The 20,440-nt window shown below is 35.5% G+C and overlaps 1 protein-coding gene across 1 annotated transcript in view; it reads right to left on the bottom strand.

The window, feature by feature from the left end:
• Positions 1-20,440, bottom strand: part of LOC115209871 (retinal guanylyl cyclase 2-like) — an 870,127-nt gene that overhangs the window by 226,761 nt on the left and 622,926 nt on the right. Inside the window, exons 4-5 of the mRNA XM_029778448.2 lie at positions 14,287-14,371; positions 1,185-1,281 (exon numbers count right to left, since the gene is read on the bottom strand). Coding sequence (XP_029634308.2) covers positions 1,185-1,281; positions 14,287-14,371 — 182 coding nt within the window. The remainder of the gene's footprint in view (positions 1-1,184; positions 1,282-14,286; positions 14,372-20,440) is intronic.

Below are 20,440 nucleotides of genomic sequence, written 5' to 3'. Positions count from 1 at the left end.
ATATATATATTTATTTATATATAGTCATGTGTGTGCGCATAAGCATGTAATTTTTTATTGCTAAGTCTAAACTAAGCTTTATTAAATTTAAAAGCAATCAAAATGTTTTAAATAGAATGAATTCTTTTAAAAAAAGCAAGAAAAAAAGACAAATTCCATGAAAACTTATTTATGAGATGGTTTAGCTGGTACAAACAAGATACTTCACACAATTGTTTTGAAGTCTCATGATTCTGTATTTACGTGCTCTAACTAGTTATTTTCTCTTTCTTTCTGCTAGAGTTGTAAAAATATTGATAAGTTAATTAAGTTAATTGCATTGATTTTTTTTCTAAATTAAAGCATGCACTCAAATTTTGAAAGTGAAGTTGTATAACCATATGAACTCAGAATGTAGACTGATAAAACTAAATAGGTGCAAGCACAGATGTGTGGTTAAAGAGTTGACTGCACAACTTCTATAAGCTCCTGGTTTGATTCCACTGAACAAACTTTGGTTAAGTGTCTTCTGCTATAGATCCATAGTCTTGTACTGGTGAACGACTTGAAATTCATTGACAGAAACTGCAGTGAAGCCTATCATTTACATGTTTGTGTGTGTGTGTGTGTGTGCGTGTATGAATGTATCTGTGTAAGTATGTATATATATCTATTTCTTTACTACCCACGAGGGGCTAAACATAGAGGGAACAAACAAAGACAATGGGATTAAGTCAATTACATCGATGCCAGTGCGAAGCTGGTACTTTATATATCGACCCCGAAAGGATGAGAGGCAAAGTCGACCTCAGCGGAATTTGAACTCAGAATATAACCGCAGCCGAAATACCGCTAAGCGTTTCGCCCGACGTGCTAACGATTTTGTCAGTTCGCTGCCTTCGTATATGCATATATATCATCATCATTGTTCAACGTCTGTTTTCCATGCTGGCATGTGTTGGACGCTTTAACTGGGGTCTGGCAAGCTAGTGAGCTGCACTAGTCTCCAATCTGATCTGGCAATGTTTTGACAGTTGGATGCCCTTCCTAGCACCAACCTCTCTGAGAGTGTAGTTGGCACCTTTTACATTCAATGAAATAAAATATAATCTATTTGACTTATATTTCCATACAAATTTGAATGTCTCTCATGTTCATTGCAAGTATTATTAGGAAGATCAACATATGATAAATATTATGTTTACCTTTGTGCTTTTTTTCCGGTGAACAAAGATTAAGTCATCGTTGTGTAGTACAATCTTATTTGGGCCTTTCTCAACTTGCCTCTGCAGGAAATAACGTCTGAAGGAGAAAATCAAGAGACAGTTGTACACACAAAGAAAGAATGAAAGAAAGAAAGAAGAAAGAAAGTAAGAGAAAAAGAAAATGCTATGTAAGGTATTAGAAAATTGATATATATCTATTATATGAAATAGAAATGAGTGCATATTCACTTTTCATGCGAAAACAGCTTCACCATACATGAATAATTTGACCTCGGACATATAATAGGGTTTTTATTTGATTTTTTAATTAAAAATTATTAAAATTAAAAAATATTTTTTTTATATTACATTCATATCTTTCAAAGATTTTCAAACATTTATTTCTGGTTTTCTAGCGTCAATGACATAACATATATCTTTATGTATATCTTTCTATCCATCCCTCTCTCTATCTCTCTGTAACATATCTCTCTATCTATACCACTTGTTTTCACTTTCATATTTCAGACACTTCGTTCTGTAGTGGATCTCCACTGCAGAATGAAGAGCAGTTGCAACAGTTCAGAGGAGCAACTTCTATGAAGCAGCTTTCAGTTATGATCCAACAATTCATTATGCAGATGACACTAGAATTTCCATTGGTGCAATGAAAATTGAGTGCATACACTGTAAAGCAAGAAAGTGGCCTGGGGAGACACCTGCACTGTGCTGCAGTGGTGGAAAGGTTAAACTCCTAGCAATCCCCCAACATCCAGAGCCATTGAAAAAACTGTTGTCATCAACAGACCAAGATTCCAAGCACTTCCAAAACAAAATTAGACAGTATAATGCTGCACTACAGATGACATCATTTGGAACCACAACAGATATGACTGAGCCAGGATTCATGCCAACTTTCAAGGTCCAAGGCCAGATTTTTCATCGCATTGGCTCTCTACTTCCTCTGTCAAATGAATCACTAAAATTCCCTCAAATATATTTTATGGGTGATTCTCAACAAGACGGGTAAGAGAGATGCAAGAACACAACTAGCATCATGATGAACATTGTAGCGTCTCTGCAAAAGATGCTGGATAACATCAACAACCTGGTCAGAAGCTTCAAGACCACACTTCAAACAATTCCACCTGACTCCATGGATTACAAGGTAGTTATTAGATCAGACAAGAAACCAACTGGTCAACATAGGGGTTTAATGTGCCAACAGCAAATGAAATAGCTGTACTTCTGTTTGGGCAAGAACATGACAAGCTTGACATTGTCCTCCATCTCAGAAACAGCACACTAATGAGGATTTCAGGAACATACAGATCCTATTATACACTACAATACCCATTGCTGTTCTGTTATGGACAAGATGCTTATCACATTGACATTAGACAGACAAACTCCTCAAAGTGAATTCCATCCAATGATTTCTATGCATTCCACATCATGGTCAGCAGTCAAGAACACACTATGTCAAGCATATCACCAGGCTTGCCATCTCAGAGGCAAACACTCCTTGTCATGCCCAGAGGAGCAAAGGCAGATGAGCTGAGAGCTTGCATCAAGTCCTCATATATCTGGCAACATGTCAAGCAGCTTACTCTGACAACCAACATGAGGGTTCATATTCATGGTGACCCGTTAGCCGCACAGTTCTCCAACAAGTTACTTGATTTTGGAAATAGAAAACTTCCACAAGATAGTCTGCAACACCTCCCATGTAGCAATATGACTGCCTCTCTTGAAGAACTAAAGAGCATGGTGTTTCCATACATTGCCACAAAATATAAAAGTCACAAATGGCTATGTGAAAGAACAAATTCCGGCACCAAGGAATGATGCTGCAGACAAGCTAAATTTAAATTTGTTGTTGAGCATATTTGAGCCTGTTTTAGGAAACTTTTCATAGATTTGGGCTGTTTCTTACTTTGTATGATGGTGTGTGTTTGGAGGATTAAGTTCATTCTGTGGTCATTTTTTAGCAGGGGAATGTTTTGAAGGATAGTGTTGAAGGCTTCATTGTTAAGAGGGTTCTGTGTGGAGATGTATGGTAGGGCTTTTGGTTGTAAATCCTTCTTTAATTTGGGATGTCTGAGTTCGTGGATGTTGAGTTGTAGGGCACACTGAAATCATATGTCAGTTAGTGAAGGTGGGTAGTTCCTTTAGTGTATCCTTTAGTTCATGTAGACATGTGTCCCTGGTGCTTGCATTAAAAACTATAGTACATATCCTTTTTGCTAGGTTGAAGGGGATATTCATTTAGGTATGTCTGGGGTGGCATGAGATGAATGGTAGATATTGCTTGGAATCCATAATGTAATGTTTCTATTACATTGTTAGATTTCTTAATGAGGATGTCGAGGAAGGGAAGTTGTTGATGGCAATATTCCATCATGAATTGAATGTTTACGGCAAGTTCATTTATAAGTGCTTGAAATTCTTTAAGTCTTCTATACTTTCATGCCAAAGAATGAAACAGTCATCCAGTTGTCTCTTCCAATTATTTTCTATGTAGAGAGAAAATGGGCTGCCATATTTTTCTAGAACTTTATATGTATACATATAGATCTATATGTATAAATACAGACATATATGTATATATATCTAGATATATATCTATATGTCTATGTTTATATATATATATATATATATATATATTTATATAAAATTTACCTGGAAATGGATGCATGGCATTCAATCATACTCTTTTACTTGTTTCAGTTTTTTTATTGTGGCCATGCTGGAGCACCACCTTTAGTCGAGCAAATTGGCCTAGTACTTATTCTATCGGTCTATTTTGCCGAATCACTAAGTTACGATTCAAAAGATGTTGGGGGACAAACACAGACACACATACATATATACGACAGAAGGGCTTCTTTCAGTTTCCATCTACCAAATCCACTCACAAGTCTTTGGTCAGCCTGAGGCTATAGTAGAAGATGCTTGCTCAAGGTGCCATGCAGTGGGACTGAACCTGGAACTATGTGGTTGGTAAGCAAGCTACTTACCACACAGCCACTCCTACGCCTACATACAATAATATGAATAATATATATATATATATATAAATAATATATATAAATAATATATAGGCGCAGGAGTGGCTGTGTGGTAAGTAGCTTGCTAACCAGCCACATGGTTCCGGGTTCAGTCCCACTGCGCGGCATCTTGGGAAAGTGTCTTCTGCTATAGCCCCGGGCCAACCAATGCCTTGTGAGTGGATTTGGTAGACGGAAACTGAAAGAAGCCTGTCGTATATATGTATATATATGTATGTGTGTGTATATGTTTGTGTGTCTGTGTTTGTCCCTCTAGCATTGCTTGACAACCGATGCTGGTGTGTTTACGTCCCCCGTCACTTAGCAGTTCGGCAAAAGAGACCGATAGAATAAGTACTGGGCTTACAAAAGAATAAGTCCCGGGGTCAAGTTGCTCGATTAAAAGGCGGTGCTCCACCATGGCCGCAGTCAAATGACTGAAACAAGTAAAAGAGTATATGCGTGTATGCATACAAATATGTACATAGTTACATATATGGATATACATATGCCTATATGGGCACAGGACATAACAGAATGTAAATAACATGAAATACGAAATACGAAAACATGGAATACAAACATTTTTTTGCAAACAATGAAAGAAACAAATGGAAAACAAGACAAGCAACAGAAAGAATGACCCTTCATCAGTTGTCGGATGTTTTTCTATTCCGCATTTTGAGCAATTCAAGACAAGATACGCCTTTGACAAAACAGTTACTCCCGCAAAGCAATCTCTCTCTATATAAACGGCAGTTTGTCTGTGTGTGTTTCTGTGTGTCTGTTTGGTTGTACCCTCACCCTGACCACTGCTTTCAACCGATTCTGATGAAACTTGACACACACATAGCCCAATGTCATAATTCAAAACTAACGCAGCGAAAATTTTGAAAAGTTCCCCCAGTTCCGAAAAAAATCGATAAATTCGACATGGGGTCGAGAATCAGAAACACAAACCACAGACTGTCTAGGGGACGCAACTCGACCTTTTTTAACTCTAAAAAAAAATTTACCATAATTTTTTTCCATTTTTTTGCTATTTTTTGGCTATAACTCTCTAAAAATGCTTTATAGTTATTTCCCTTACAAACCTGAGCAACGCCAGGCGATACTGCTAGTATTGTATATATCTCATATAAAATCTGTTGTCTGTGTGTGTGTCTTCTAGGATCTTGGGCATCCTCCATTCGATTGCACTCAAATTTGATATGTAGATACGGTATCAGGGCATGTATAAGTCTTAAGAAATTACAAAAATCGATTCCAGGTGAGAATGCGATCGATAAAGCCATTTTTGTCCTGCTTTTCTTCCGTCAACCTCTACATAATTGCAACTTCCATTTTTTTTTTGTTTTTATACTGTTTAGAGGCATGTTTCTTTCCTGCCTAGCTTGCTGTTTAAACCATGTTTGTGTTCTCCCAGTCAACAGCCTTATCATTACTGGTACTTTAAACTCTTCAGTTGCATGTTTTATGTGAATAAAATCGTTTTTCTTTGGAACAGAAAAAAAGTCAATCTTTATTTCTTCTTTCGCCGGTGTCTCAAATATAGGTTAAATCAGTGTTTCTCAAAGAGAAGGCTTATGGGACCTTTGGACAAGTTGGTTTTAGAAAATTTGGTTTAAGTTTTTGACAACTCACCACTGTCCATTGGATGGGGGGTGTTTTGCTCATGATATATATTTGTAAGTAAGAAAATGAGATGACAAAGGAATAAGTGATTATCTTATGAACTTCATTAGCTTGGACATGTTTCTGCTATAAGATGTAGTGGACTCATAACTGAGTGCCTGAGTAACACCTTACAGCTTCGCATATATATTAAAAGGTAAGTGAATCAAATATTCTGACAGAAAAATTTGCTGTGCATCTATTAATGGAAATCTTTGTGACTGAGGAAGACCTCTATCTGGTAACAGATTTCATGCATAAGTGAAATTAACCATCTTGAATGTTAGCTATTGCATGTAGCTATTAATGAGAGCCAGAGTTAGCCATGAAATCATAAACAAATGCTGAATATGGTGAATTAGCATCAGATGAACATGTAAATGAAATTGTTCTACTAAGAGCTATGTATGTGAAATTTTGATTAATGAATATCTTAGCTTTCAAGGTGTCTCAGTTCTATAATGTGCATGTGTGCATGTCTGTGTGTGAGACAAAACTGAGCTAAGCAGAATAACTCAGATCAGCTAGTGGCATGAATTTGGACAGCAAAGATGATCATGTAATCCACATTTTAAAGGCCCTGACAGTTTAGTTGTATAAAATTTCTACAGTCATATCAGGGAAGTTAGCATGAAGAAGAATTTGCACAAGCCCAGCAGGACTTATAGATTATTAAATCACTTATTATTTGCAGATGCCTTACTAACTTGGTTAGGGAGCATAAAACCATATTTAATGCAAAAATCAATGACAGTATCAGAATGCATCAGCCCTGATTTAGATTCACCTGCTTGAATTGTAATTATTCTGTCAGAAACGAATCATATAATGATATTTCACTTCCTTCTTTTTAATGCTTTTAGATCTGTATTTTAATATCAGTATGAACTTGATACTTTTGTAAATTCAGAGCTATAAATAAAATGCCCAGTTGTGTGTTTTGCTATAGTATGTACCCAACCTAGTCACAATGAACCAAAAGTAAATTTGGATTCATTTTTAATTCAGTATACTAAGGCAGCGAATGCTTGTAAGATGTAGCTGAGACTATGTATCAACAAATTATTGGTTCATCTATCAGAAATTCATATTTGAATGCTGGCATTTCATTATCTTCTAGATTTGTCACTTGTAGTGAACGTTAAAAACAACCTCCATGTTAATAAGACAAAAATAAAAGTGGTGAAAAAAATTATAGAAATATTTGAGACAGGAATAATTGATACACAAGTTTATTGATTAAGATTAATTACTAGATATTCAGAGATTTTTAGTTTAATGCTCCTTTTTGTCACAAATTAATTAAGCAGTAGTTTATTTTTGAATAATAAGTACTATCATGCTATAGATATGCAACATACATGTACATATGCATATATATATATATATATATATATATATATATATATATAACAAGTGTAGATCGTATACGAGTGGGTATATATTTATAAAAAAGAAGTTTGAAAACACTATATAAGATAAATTTTAATTTTCTTAGAAATTTTCCATGTTTCGGTTCTTCTTGAAAAAACGAACCTTTATTTTAAAAAGTTAAGTGTAATAAAAAAGTTCATAATTGTTTCTTACTGGTCTCAACAGAATCCATGTGGTTGTTTTTTTTTTGTGGGGAGTAAATATAATAGATGTTCAAATGGTCAGTGGCTGAAATGGCTGTAGCAGCAGTGACTATTGGTCGTAGTAGTAGTAACCGTGGTGGTGGTGGTGGTTAGGGTTGCAGCAGCTCATTGGTTGTAGCAGCTTAGCTGTGGCAGTAGCAGCAGCAGTGGAGGATTGTTGATTGTAGTAGTAATAGTAGTGAGCATGGTGGTTGTAGTAGTAGTAATAGTAGCAGCAGTAGTAGTGATCGTGGTGGTAGTGGTAGAATTCCATTTTTCTTTTCGGAAGACCAATGTATTGTTTCAATGTTCCTGACCCAGGGTGTTCAAACTTGGTCCGAATTTTCTAATGAAATAAAGTTCTTTATTTTGGCGTTGAGTAAAGGTTACGCCGTCACTGAATTTGTAAAGTGGGCAAGTTGTGAATTTGGGATTTTTATTTGAAGCACATCTATCTATGTGTCTGCTGACTAGTATTTTCCTGTATTCCGGATTTCTAATTTGGGATTTATGCACTGCCATCCTTTTTCGTAAGCTGTTTTTTGTATGGCCTATATACTGCCTATTGCACCCTGCGCATGTTAAGACGTAAATTAAGTTTTCTGATGCACACATGAAGTTTGTTGTGATGGTAAACTGATGGCCTTGTTCTAATGTACTAAACCTTCTACCAAGATGACACAGATTCCGCAGTTGGGCTTTCTACATTTTCTAACTGCTGGTTTTGTGGTTGTTGTTGAGTGCAGTTTAGCTTGGGTTAAAATCTTTTTTAAGGATTTTGGTTGCCGTTTACTTTTAATGATGGTGTGTGTTTCGAGGATTTGGTTCATCTTTGGGTCTCCCTTGAGTAGGGTTGTGCTTTGTAGTATGGTGTTGAAGGCCTCATTGTTAAGTGGGTTGTGTGTAGAGATGTAAGGTAGGGTTTTTAATTTTTCTTTCTTTTTTGGTTTTGTTTGTCTCAGGTCTTCTATACTTAATTTAAGTGCTTGTTGGATTGCACTGTGGATAATTTCTATTTATGAGTGTAGTTCTGAGTTCCTGGAGACGTGTGGGTCGGGTGTTTGTGTCTGATATTATAGTGCAAATCCTTCTGGCTAAACAGAAAGGGACATTTATTCGAGTGTGTTTTGGGTGGCATGAATCAAAGAGTAGGTACTGCTTGGAGTCTGTCGGTTTATAATAGATATCTGTCTCTATTTTGTTTCCAACTTTCTTAATGAGGATGTCTAAAAATGGCAATTTTTCTTCGTTATGATCTATCGTGAACTGAATATTTTCATTTATTCCATTTAATTGTATTTTAAATTCCTCAAGTTTTTCTATACTTTCATTTCAGAGGATGAAGCAGTCGTCGAGATATCTTTTCCAGTTGTTCTGGATATAGGTGGAGAAAGTGTTTCCATATTTCTCGAGTGTTTTCTGGTAGAGTATTATCTCGAGGTATCCCATCACTAGGTTGGCAAAAGAAGGTGCGGTACACGTACTCATCGCTGTTCCCAATCTTTGTCTATTATGAGTTCTTTATTTATGCGAGTTGGAGGTTCGAAGGAGTAGTTGTTTAGCCAGAAAGTGATCGCTTCTATTCCTAGGGTGTGAGGGAAGTTTGAATAAAGGTTAATTACATCGAAGGATACTAGTAGGGTTTTCTCATTGACTGTTTTTGGGAGGTGGTTAAGCATGTCTATATCGTCTCTTACGTAGCTTTTGATATGCTTTAGGAAAGGTTTAAGAAGTGTGTCCAAGAAGTTGCTGAGGCGGTGAGTTTCACATGCTAGGCTTGCTATTATCGGTTTAAGTTTAAGATCATTTGGTGAAGGGATTTTGATGAGTATGTCGGTAGATGTTTTGCATGTTTCACTAATTATTTGGCTTTTATGGACTTTAGGGATACCGTAGAATAAACTTGATTTGCACTTAAAGTTAGTGATATAATCGTACTCCTAGTCCGTGAGTCCTCGGTATGTGTTGATTAATGTCCTGAGGTTGTTCATTATTTTTGGTTGATTATAATGTTGGGCCCTTTCATAATATGTTTCATCTCCTAATAGGGATAGTACTAAATTTTTATAATCTTTTGTGCTCAATAAAACTACCGCGTTGCCCTTATCTGCTTCCTTAATTGTTATTGTTTTATCTTCTCTTAGTTTGATGAGGTCGTTCCATTCTCTTTTGTTAAAGTTTTGGCTGTATTTTTGCTTCTTTGTATATTGAAAGGGGAAATTAGTTATGTAGTCACAATAGTGGTCTAAGGCTTTATTCTTTCCCTTGGTAGGGGTGTAATCGCTGTTGTTTCTAGCTATTGATTCGTCATCTATTATTTTGCCATGAAATTCCTCGGCAAGTCTTAGTTTCCTACAAAATTCCGAAATATCGTCTTTCATTTCATAGTAATTTGAACGTTGTGTGGTTCGTGTAAATTTCAGTCCTTTAAAAGTATGCTTATTTCGTTAGGTGTAAGTTCTTTATTTGAGAGATTGATTATTTTAATTACCTGTGGTTTCTTTTGTTTGTTCGTTGCCATCGTGTATCCCTGTTCCTGTGTGTTAGGTCTAAAAAATGGTTGGTGTAGTTATGTTCAAAAATACTGTTTATCTGTCTCCTGTTGTTATAATTTTCAGAGTGGGTTTGTGGTGCTCTGTTTTGTAGTGTGTTTTTGTACCTCGTGTTCGGTCTTAGTGTATCAGGTATATTGTGTTGGTAGTTGTTTTTTCTGTAGTGTGTTTGTTGTTTGTTAGGTTTGTATGGTTGGTCCCTAGGGTAGAGGTTTGGTGGTTGAGTCTTAGTTGGGTTATGTGGATTGTAGTTCATAGAATTGTGTGTTGCATCCCTATGGTTCTTGAAATGGTGTGGTGGGTCCCTGTAAGTGTTTAGGGGTTGGTGTAGGTAGTGTGGGGTGCGTTTTAAATGTCTTTTTCTGGTGTGGAGTGTATTTAGATTTCTTGGTGGTTGTTCCGTTCTGTTAGTATTTGGTTTTGTTTTACTTAATTTTATGAAGGGGTTGTTGGATATGTGTTCATTTTTTGAGTTGGTTTCATAATCCAAGAACCTGTTGGCGCTCTTTTCCCATCGTTGGAGGAACTTTTGTTCCTCTTTTTCACATTCTTCTTTCCATAGTGTAAGTAATGTTTCGGTATTGATGCCGTCTGTTAGTTTGATGACTTCTTCGTTGATTTCCTCATCTATGGTTTTTACTTTTTCTTCATTTGTCTTAGCTCTAAGTTTAAGTAGTTCAATTTCCATCTTCATTTTTTCTAATGACATTTTTTCTCTAAGTCTTCTTTGTTCTTCTGGAACGTTTTTATTACACTTAACTTTAAATTTACAGCTATTATGCTTACTCCCCGCAAAACACCACCACGTGGATTCTGTTGAGACCAGTAAGAAACAATTATGAACTTCTTTATTACACTTAACTTTTTAAAATATTTTTGATAAGGTTCGCTTTTTTCAAGAAGAAACGAAACATGTAAAATTTCTAAGAAAATTAAAAATTAAAATTTATCATATATAGTGGCGTTTTCAAACTTCTTTTTTATAAATATATATATATATATGTATGTATATATATATATATGTATATATATAGTTAATCCAAACATGAAAACACAAAGAGAAAACACAACAACGCGAGGACGTGGAACAAATATAGTATTATTGGATGCTCAGGAAGGGAAGACGGAGGAAAAAAATCGCCAACGGTACACACACGGTCACACACACACACACACACACACACACATACACACACACACACACACACACATATATATATATATATTATATATATATATATATATATATATATATATATATGTGTGTGTGTGTGTGTATATATATGTACATATATGTATATCGACCAAGGCCGCCTGACTGGCTCCTGTGCTGTTGGCATGTAAAAAGCAATGACTACACTCTTGGAGTGGTTGGCATTAGGAAGGGCATCCAGCTGTAGAAACATTGCCAGATCAGACTGGAGCCTGGTGCAGCTGCTGGCTCTCTAGACCTCAGTCAAACAGCCCAGCCCATGGCAGCATGGAAAACGGATGCTAAATGATGATGTTGAGATGATATATATATATATATATATACACTCTCTCTTTTACTGTTTTTACTCTTTTACTTGTTTCAGTCATTTGACTGTGGCCATGCTGGAGCACTGCCTTTAGATAGTTTACTTTTCCATTAAGGTGAGATCAACAAAAGAAGTACTCCATCTGGAGAGTGATAAATATCAGTTACTCTAAGTAATATGCAATTACGAGCTATTAATAGCTTCATACATTAGAGACATGGTCCAGGCATGTTTTATAGCATGCCTAGTGTCTCCAAGTGATCTTCAGACTCTCAGAGGCTGTGGATTGCATATTAGTTGGGTTATAATAATCTGCATAGACCATATCTCTAATGTGTGAAACTATTAGTTGCTCATAACTATATACACTATATACTGAGTACCTTAAATGGTATATGTATGTTGCTGATGTCATATAAATTTTATGAACTTTCAAGAGAACATGAAACAATTCTTGTTAGAACAGGATATCTCAAAAGCACACATGTAAATCTATAAATAATAGCATGTACATATTTCTATCCAAAAGGGTTATTCAACCCAATATTTTCATGATAGTATTTGTAACATTATATGTGTGTTATGTGATATGTATATATATTTCTTCTAGTTTCAGCTCAGAGCTGTGGCCCTGCTGGTGCACCACCATTTTGTTATACTGTTATTATTGAGAGCCTCCTCTAATATGTGACATTTGGTGAATAAAGGAGTTTGATGTCACTACCCTCATTTGCACCTCTTGCCACGACGTAGGTTCATTTGGGACTCTCAACTGGAAGAGGTCCGATTTTGATTTGAAAACACCTACATCAACTTTGTGTAGGTCCCACAGGCTCTTTGAGAGAATATTAAAAAGCTGTGGGCCCCTGAAACATAGGCTGTTGCAGTAACAGGACCTGAAGCACAATAGCATTGCTGGGATCTTTGGTACAGTGCAGTGTCAACCCATTCTGGCATTGGTGTAGCCTCCAATGCCAAAATTTGGCACAACACTTTCCAGGATCTTCCTGATATATATTACTGCATACCTTTCCCGCCTTCACTCCAAGGAGTAGAGTTTTAACTGTTTCAGCCTTTCCCAGTAGCTGAGCTGTTGCAATGAGACGATCTTCTTTGTGAAGCTTCACTGGATTGCTTCAAGATCCACTGTTAATATACTGTTGGATGATCATATCTGGAAGCAGTAATCCAGGAAGCTGAGGACAAATGTCCTCCAGAGGACCACCATGGTTTCCTTCCCTTTGGTTCTGAACGTTTTCAGGATCTATCCAGCCACTCTGTTGCCATCCTGGTAATGTACACTTAGAAAGAGGTACCAACACTTCTGTCAATGCCCTGGTCCCTCACTGATTTAAGCTCTGGGACTGTAATCCCCTGTGGACCAGTGTACCCTGTACATTTTATATTCAGTTTTGGATGCTAACATTTCAGGGCTTGGAATTTTTCAGTATTAAACTGTATATTATTATCCTCAGCCTATCATTAAATTGAGTCCATCTCCTGCTGCAGGTGTGCAACATCACTGGACTTCTGTATTTTCTGCAAGCCTTTCGTATCATTTGTATAGCTTATCAAGGGTGGCTATCTGGGCAGTTAAGGGCATATCTGAGAGGGCCACTATGAAAAGCAGTGGTCCCAAGGCAGTGCCCTGTGGAACACCGCTCACTATTTGTGTTTTCATTGAGATGGCTCCATTGGTCACTACTGCCTGACTTCTATCTTTCAAAAAGTCATGTAACCACTCTCCAAGTTTTCCAGCTTTGCCCAAATCATGCAGTTTGTGGCATATCATACCATGATCCGCTTTACCAAAAGTTTTTGCAAAGTCAAGGTATACTATGTCCACATTTGAGTTGTTGAGTAATTGCCTCAATATCCAGTCATAGTGCTGTAAGGGCTGGATCAGGCAGCTTCTACCTGGTTGAAAGCCATGCTGGATATTACTCAGCAAATAATTTTCTTCCAGGCCTTGGATCATTGTCAAGATTCTCTCTTCTCCTCCTTAAACCACCTGCCCACTTTTGCACATTTGACAAAGCTGGAGTGTCATTCCATAATGTAGAAAGCATGTCAGCATCAATGTATTTTGGGGTTAAATCCTTTTCCCGAAGGTACTCGATAACACCACAATGCCAAATTTTGTCCATTTTCAAGAGAAATCACTATTAGTTACTTTTGAAATGTTCTTTCAACAGTCAGATGTAAGTTTATTGGAAAAGAAACAATGCAGTTATTAATAAGAAGAGCTGAAATTAGTGCATGCAAGATTTCACAGCTCTAGCATCATTACTTCACAGTCAACCAATGAGAATTTCAGCCCCACCCCACCACCTCATACATTTATATGTATATGCACACACATACACATATATATTATTTTCTACTCTAGACACAAAGCCTGAAATGGTTTTGAGGACGGGGTCTGTCGATTAGATCGAACCCTGTAGGCAACTGGTACTTAATTTATTGACCCCAAAAGGATGAAAAACAAAGTTAACCTTGACAGAATTTGAACTCAGAATGTAAAGACAGGTGAAATACTGCTAAGCATTTCGGCCAGAGTGCTAATGACTCTTTCAGTTTGCTGTCTTACACACACATATACATTATTATATTCATATATACATATATGTGTCTGTGTGTATTTGTATGTATGTCTGTGTGTGAAATATATGTAATTGAGGACTTACCGAATCATCATATAGAGCAAACATATAAGTGAAAGCACACCAATCACAGAAGTGGATATCAATGATATCAGAAGTGGACTCATATCTACAATGATAAAAATAATTTTCAAGCATCAATAAAAATAGAAATCAAAATAAACCAAGTCAAATCTATAAGTCTTCAGCTTACATAAAATTAAACACAGCTATAAATAAAAAGGTTATGTGGTGTATTAGAAATGGCAGTCTACAATGTGTTTGATTTAGACATACAAACAACAAAAATTGAAAATGATTGTATTAGACAAATCTCTTTCATCTAGACTAATATTCTTGAATTGTTCAATCCAACTTTCATCCTACTCACACTCTCTCAAACCAAATGCTTGATCTGCTAGAAATTTCAACCAAATTAAAGCAACTTACAACCTACTGTCTTGAAATAAACAGTTAACACTGAACAATGTAATCCAAGATATACAGAAAGACAGAATATTCAAGACAGGAATGTTTTGCTTATTTTTACCAAAGATGGCCTGAGAGTTAAATAACAATAAAAACAACACAAACCACAAACATTATTCCTCTATACGGTAGATTTCTTCTCTATCTCTAATAATTTTTACTGTCCAACAGCCAACACTCTCTCCATAACCATTTTGGACTTAGATTACTTTGTCAAATGCAATGCTTATTTATTCACATTGTTTTGAATTAATCATGCATTATCTCATAAATTTCAGGTTTCAATGATGTGACTGTTTCATTTTTAGAATGACATTGCAAGGTAGGTATGATAGACTGGATCAGGCTAGTTAAATATAAAATGGGCAGAATATATGGGCTGGATATCACCCATTCAAATACTAAAGGATTAAACCTTGTACTGAAATGAGTTGTTAGGGCTTACGTAGAGTCTGTGTGCTTGAATTAGTTTTGGTCAAAAATGTAGATACGCATCTTTATTATAAAAACATACTAATAATAAACACTACATCTTTGACAAAATCACTGACTTTCCAAAGACTCTTCATTTAATCCTTACCTCCAGATCTGACTTTTATTAAACCATCACTATTTCTGTCATATTTTCCTACAGCCCAGTATTTTCTGCTCTTGAATCCCAATGCATTCATGTTAATTGCTATCCTTACTTACACAAGAATAAGTAATGCTTCACAGAAGCAAAATATTTTTATACAAGTCATCATTGAATGATTTGAAGTGAGGACACAGACAAGAATAATACAATCTTGATGTATAACATAAAGAAAATACAGGTGACAACATCAATGAGTATAATGCTGGTTATAACAATGATTATATTGAACATGAAAAGGTTGATGAGGAAGTCAGCTATACTGGTTGATAATGAATATGATACCCATGGCATTGAGGAAACAAATGAACATGTTTAAAGTGATAATGATACTAATGATAATTATGTCTATGTTAAAGATAACTATAAAGACAATTGTGATAGTGATACTCTACCTCCAATAAAAAGATGATATTCATTCTGATGCAAAAAATCAATGATATTAGTGATAATTATAGAAGTGGCTGTAGAAGTAATGCAGATGATGCTGTTTGTTATTAAATATAATGGTCTTTACATATAATGATAATATAATGATAAAGTGTGTTCAATTTGAGAGAAATAACTCTACATAATTTCCGACAGAAAATTGTGCTGTACACTTGATTTCTTTGTGACAAGTGATTATCACAGTATAACATAATTGACTTATCATCTCGTTCACTTTCTTGCGTCATGACGAGTTCATTACTATAGGATTTGGTTACATCTCATACGTCAATTGTTATCACAAAAATGAATTACCATATGGTAATATAATTAATTTGTAAATGTAATTCTCAGAGAATTCATTAAAGTATTACCTGTCTGATACCAACCCATCTGAACTCACCTGTGATTTTATAATGCAAAACATCTAATTTCACAGCAGGTGTATTTGAAGTAAAACTGCATATACATACATACATACATACAAACATACATACATACATTTATATATATATAGAATCAACTGTAAGGAGTAATTAAATTAGAGTTGTATTAAATTTATAATAGAGTACAAGTGGAAGTAAAAGCTAAAGTGATATGGGCACATAACTATTTGTTGAATATTACAAGATTAAAGGCTAAAAATACAATAAGTATTCTTTTATATCGAGTAAAAGTAGGCTTTAGATGTACATTTTTCCCTAAATTCATTATGCCACAAACATAGCAAAGGGAAACAACATAAGTATTTTGGTTTCTTGTACTGATGTAAATTGTGTTTAAAAAATGGTTTATCCATTACATTAGAAATCTATATGATCATCTGATCTGAGGAGAGCGGTTTCTTTCAAATTGATGTAATGTTTCATTGTTTGATTAAATGGAGCCACTTGAAACGGCCATAATGCATTGATACCTGGACATCCTTGTTGCTTATTTGCTTTTTATTCACCTAACTTTGAGCTGCATGAACTATACCAAACTGGTTTGGTGCCTCAATTTATGTACCTAACATTCAAAACGAATCTTAATTATTTTATACATATATATAGTAAATCTCAAAAAAAGACGAAAATCAAACACAAAAGAACAGCAATGCAAGGACGTGGTACATATAAAGTATTAGCAGATGCTCAGGGAAGGAAAGAAAGATGGCTTAACATTTCAAGCAATGCTTTTTTTCTGAAACAGAGGAAAGACTAATAGAAAGAAAGCTGGAGGAAGAAAATAGCCAACCATATATATATATATCCATATACATATATATATATAGAGAGAGAGAGAGAGTGAGAGAGTGCTATGCGTGTCTAGTTGTTCACATTGTTACACACATCATCTTTAAAGAGAAGCCATTCTCTGCAAAGGGACCCAAGACCAAAGAGCAGTGTTCACTTTCAAGTGTGCTAGAATATGATAAGAATCAATGACGCACATATCAATATTTTGATTCTTAAAGTTTTGCATGCGTGCAGTAATTTAATTTTGGCTTGACAACCCACCATCTGCATCAGTAAATGTTTTGATTGTTGACTTCTGTAGACAGAAGCAGCTGTTTCTGTATAGCTCCAAACAATAAAACATTGATGTCTGGTCAGCCCACTTATGTTCCTTGGAAATAGTGTGTTGTTTACACACGTTGTCTATAAATGGAAATCGTTCTTCGATATGGTTCTCAACTGTGGAAAGCTAAGTTCACATTCAAATGTGCAGGAAAAGGGTGAAGTGCTCTTTCAGATATGCATATTTATTTATTTTAACATAAAAATTAATCAACTTGCATCATCATCAACATGCAAGTTGATTCTTTTTTTAAATTTCCACTTATCTCTTTGTAAATATTACCCATAAATTTGATGATGATGATGAAGACGACGACGGCGGTGGCGGTGGCAGCAGCAGCAGTGGCGTCGACAACAACGACGAGACGATGATGATTTTCTTTTTCGTTGTTATTATTGCAGAATTGTAATCCTCTATATTTTAAACATTTATTTGCAGAAAATATTTCATAAGAAATTTGAAAATGAAAAATTTATTGCTGCTTATGTACACCTAACTGGAGAGATGAATGGTGGACAAAAAGTGAAAATAATTGTAATTTTGAAAATACTTTTCTACAGAATTATGATTTTTGTAGGTATCCTGGATCTTACTATCTTAAATACAATTATTTCAAAATCAATATGAGGCACTGTGATTCATTTTCATTTTTATGCATGTGCTAAAAGTACAAGCCATACACATGCACAAACAAATTTCAACTCAACTACAGCTTTCTAACCTTGATCATTCTGTCTCTTAATCAATAAACCATAAACCCTAACCCACATGCTTAATCCTAAGCTCTAAGCCAGTCATGGGAAAACTGCAGTCCCTGTATGTAATGTATTGAGTAATAGGGTTGTTTATTTTATTGAATATTTGCTATATGGAGTGTGGCTTGTTTGTTTAGGTTGTATTATTGAATTGATAGTGTCTTGTGTAGGATGTAGGCTGTTCCTAGCAGGGCTATTTTTTGGACAGTGTGTTGTGTTGAGGATTCATGTATAGCTTCTACGTTTTGTCCATATGTTTTTTTACCATTCCCAATGCTCCAATTATTGCTATTGACATTTTTACATTCATGCCCCACATCTCGGATACTTCAATTTCAAGATCTTTGTACTTTGACAATTTCTCCACTTCTTTTTGGGTGATATTCTGGTCAGAAGGTATTGCAATGTCTATCAATTTGCAGGTGCTTTTTTCTCAATCCTTGATTATTATGTCTGAATGATTAGCTTTTATTTCTTTGTCAGTTTGAACAGACATATCCCAGATGATTGTGACCTGGTCATTGTCATGTACCTTGTTTGGCACATGTCTTATACCATTTCTTGTTAATTTTCATGTTGTAGTGTTGGTATATTGTCCAGTAAAAATAATTACTTACTCAGTCATGTCTGTGTATATATTCAGATTTGGCAAGGGCTGGACAGTCAGAGATGATGTGGTCAACTGCCTCATTGTCCTGGTTGTACATTCAGCATTTGGTGTTATGGCCTGTTTTCATTATTTTGTAGTCAGGCATTGGTCCTGTACAGCGAGAATTAGTTGTTCTGTTTCAGCTTTTAGCCCAGAGCTTTTGAGCTATTGTTGGTTTTTAATTAGTCTCATGTTTTTCTCTGTCAAGCCTTGCAGGGTATTGGCCATGGAGTGAATTTTTCTCTTTATTCTTCTTTAGTATGTTTTGTAGTTCTGTTTTCATGTTATTTTTCTGTCTTTTTGACCATTTCTGCTGTTGTCATCTCAGGTCAGTGTATCAGTGTAGTTTGTTTCTGTTTTGTATTTTGTTGCTTCCTTGTGTATAGAGAAAAGCATTTTCTTTTGTTACATCATTACATGTAGTAGTCTTCCACCTTTTGTTTCTAAGTACTTTTCTAGTCCAACTGTTGTTATTTTATTGTAGTTCACTATCTGCATCAGGCTACAGCTTCCTTCTGAGTGGGGTAGATATATTCTGTCTGTATCTGCTTTGGGGTGGTGACTTCAGTATGCTGTTAATCATTTTCTGGTTTTTCTATCTAAGTTTCTCAATTCACTATTATTATGTTGAAGATGTAATTTATGACTGATATTATTATTATCATCATCATCATCATCAATAATATTAATATGCCAACTTTTTGTTTTTGTACGTATGTACCTTTGGTGTGTCACACTTACTTGAAACAAAGAGGTGAAAATGGTGAATGGAGAGGTACAAAGAAAAAGAGAAATAAAAAGTATTAAGCAGAGGAGGTACAGCTGAAGTGATTGGCAAAGTGTTGAAGTGAGATGCATACATCAAAAGAAAAGTAGATACATATACACGTTAAAATAAAAAGTGGGAGAGGAAAGACAAAGAGAAAAAGAAGGAGGGGAAGTGAGAGAGACAGTACATAGATTGAAAGAAAAGTTGATACATAGATACGTAGTTAAATCAAAGACAAATAACTACAGCAAATATTAGATGTCTCTTCCACTTTTCATTGTCACACTAAGATAAAATTAACTCCCAAGTGGCTGAGTATCCCACAGACATGCATACCATTAACGTAGTTTTCAGGAAGATTCAGCCTCACACAGCTACAACTCATTTTGGTCAGCTGAGTGGACTGGAGCAAGATAAACTTTCAAGTGGTTGGAAGAAAACGAAAAAAGATCCTATATAGGGGCAGGAAAATCTTTTTAGTTGCTGGATCACTATGGGTGTTAATCCGGTCCTAATAGTGGCATTTGTGGGTCTCACAGATCTGGAGGCCAAGCCCCCAGGTAAACACCGATGTGCAGGCTGTTAGCAAACTGAGTGTAAGCCCAGGGCAAAGTCACTACATGATGGAATAGCAATTATTTCGTCTTAGCTGTCACTGATTATCCCTTTAGTATTTAAATCGGCCATATCCGGCCAAAATATTTAATCTATTTTATGTTCAAACTGACCAGATCCAGGCTCTCACACCTACCCTACAATGTTATTCTACATTAGGTAATTGCACCATCAAGATCTTGAAGATATGAGATAATGCATGATTAATTCAAATCAATGGGAATCAATAGGCATTATGTTTGATAGAATAATCAGAATACTAAAGGGTTATACTAAACATATAACATTTTCGCCTTACA

The sequence above is a fragment of the Octopus sinensis genome, linkage group LG3 (assembly GCF_006345805.1).
Source record: "Octopus sinensis linkage group LG3, ASM634580v1, whole genome shotgun sequence".
Taxonomy (NCBI): domain Eukaryota; kingdom Metazoa; phylum Mollusca; class Cephalopoda; order Octopoda; family Octopodidae; genus Octopus; species Octopus sinensis.
This window is presented reverse-complemented; position numbering and strand designations above follow the sequence as displayed.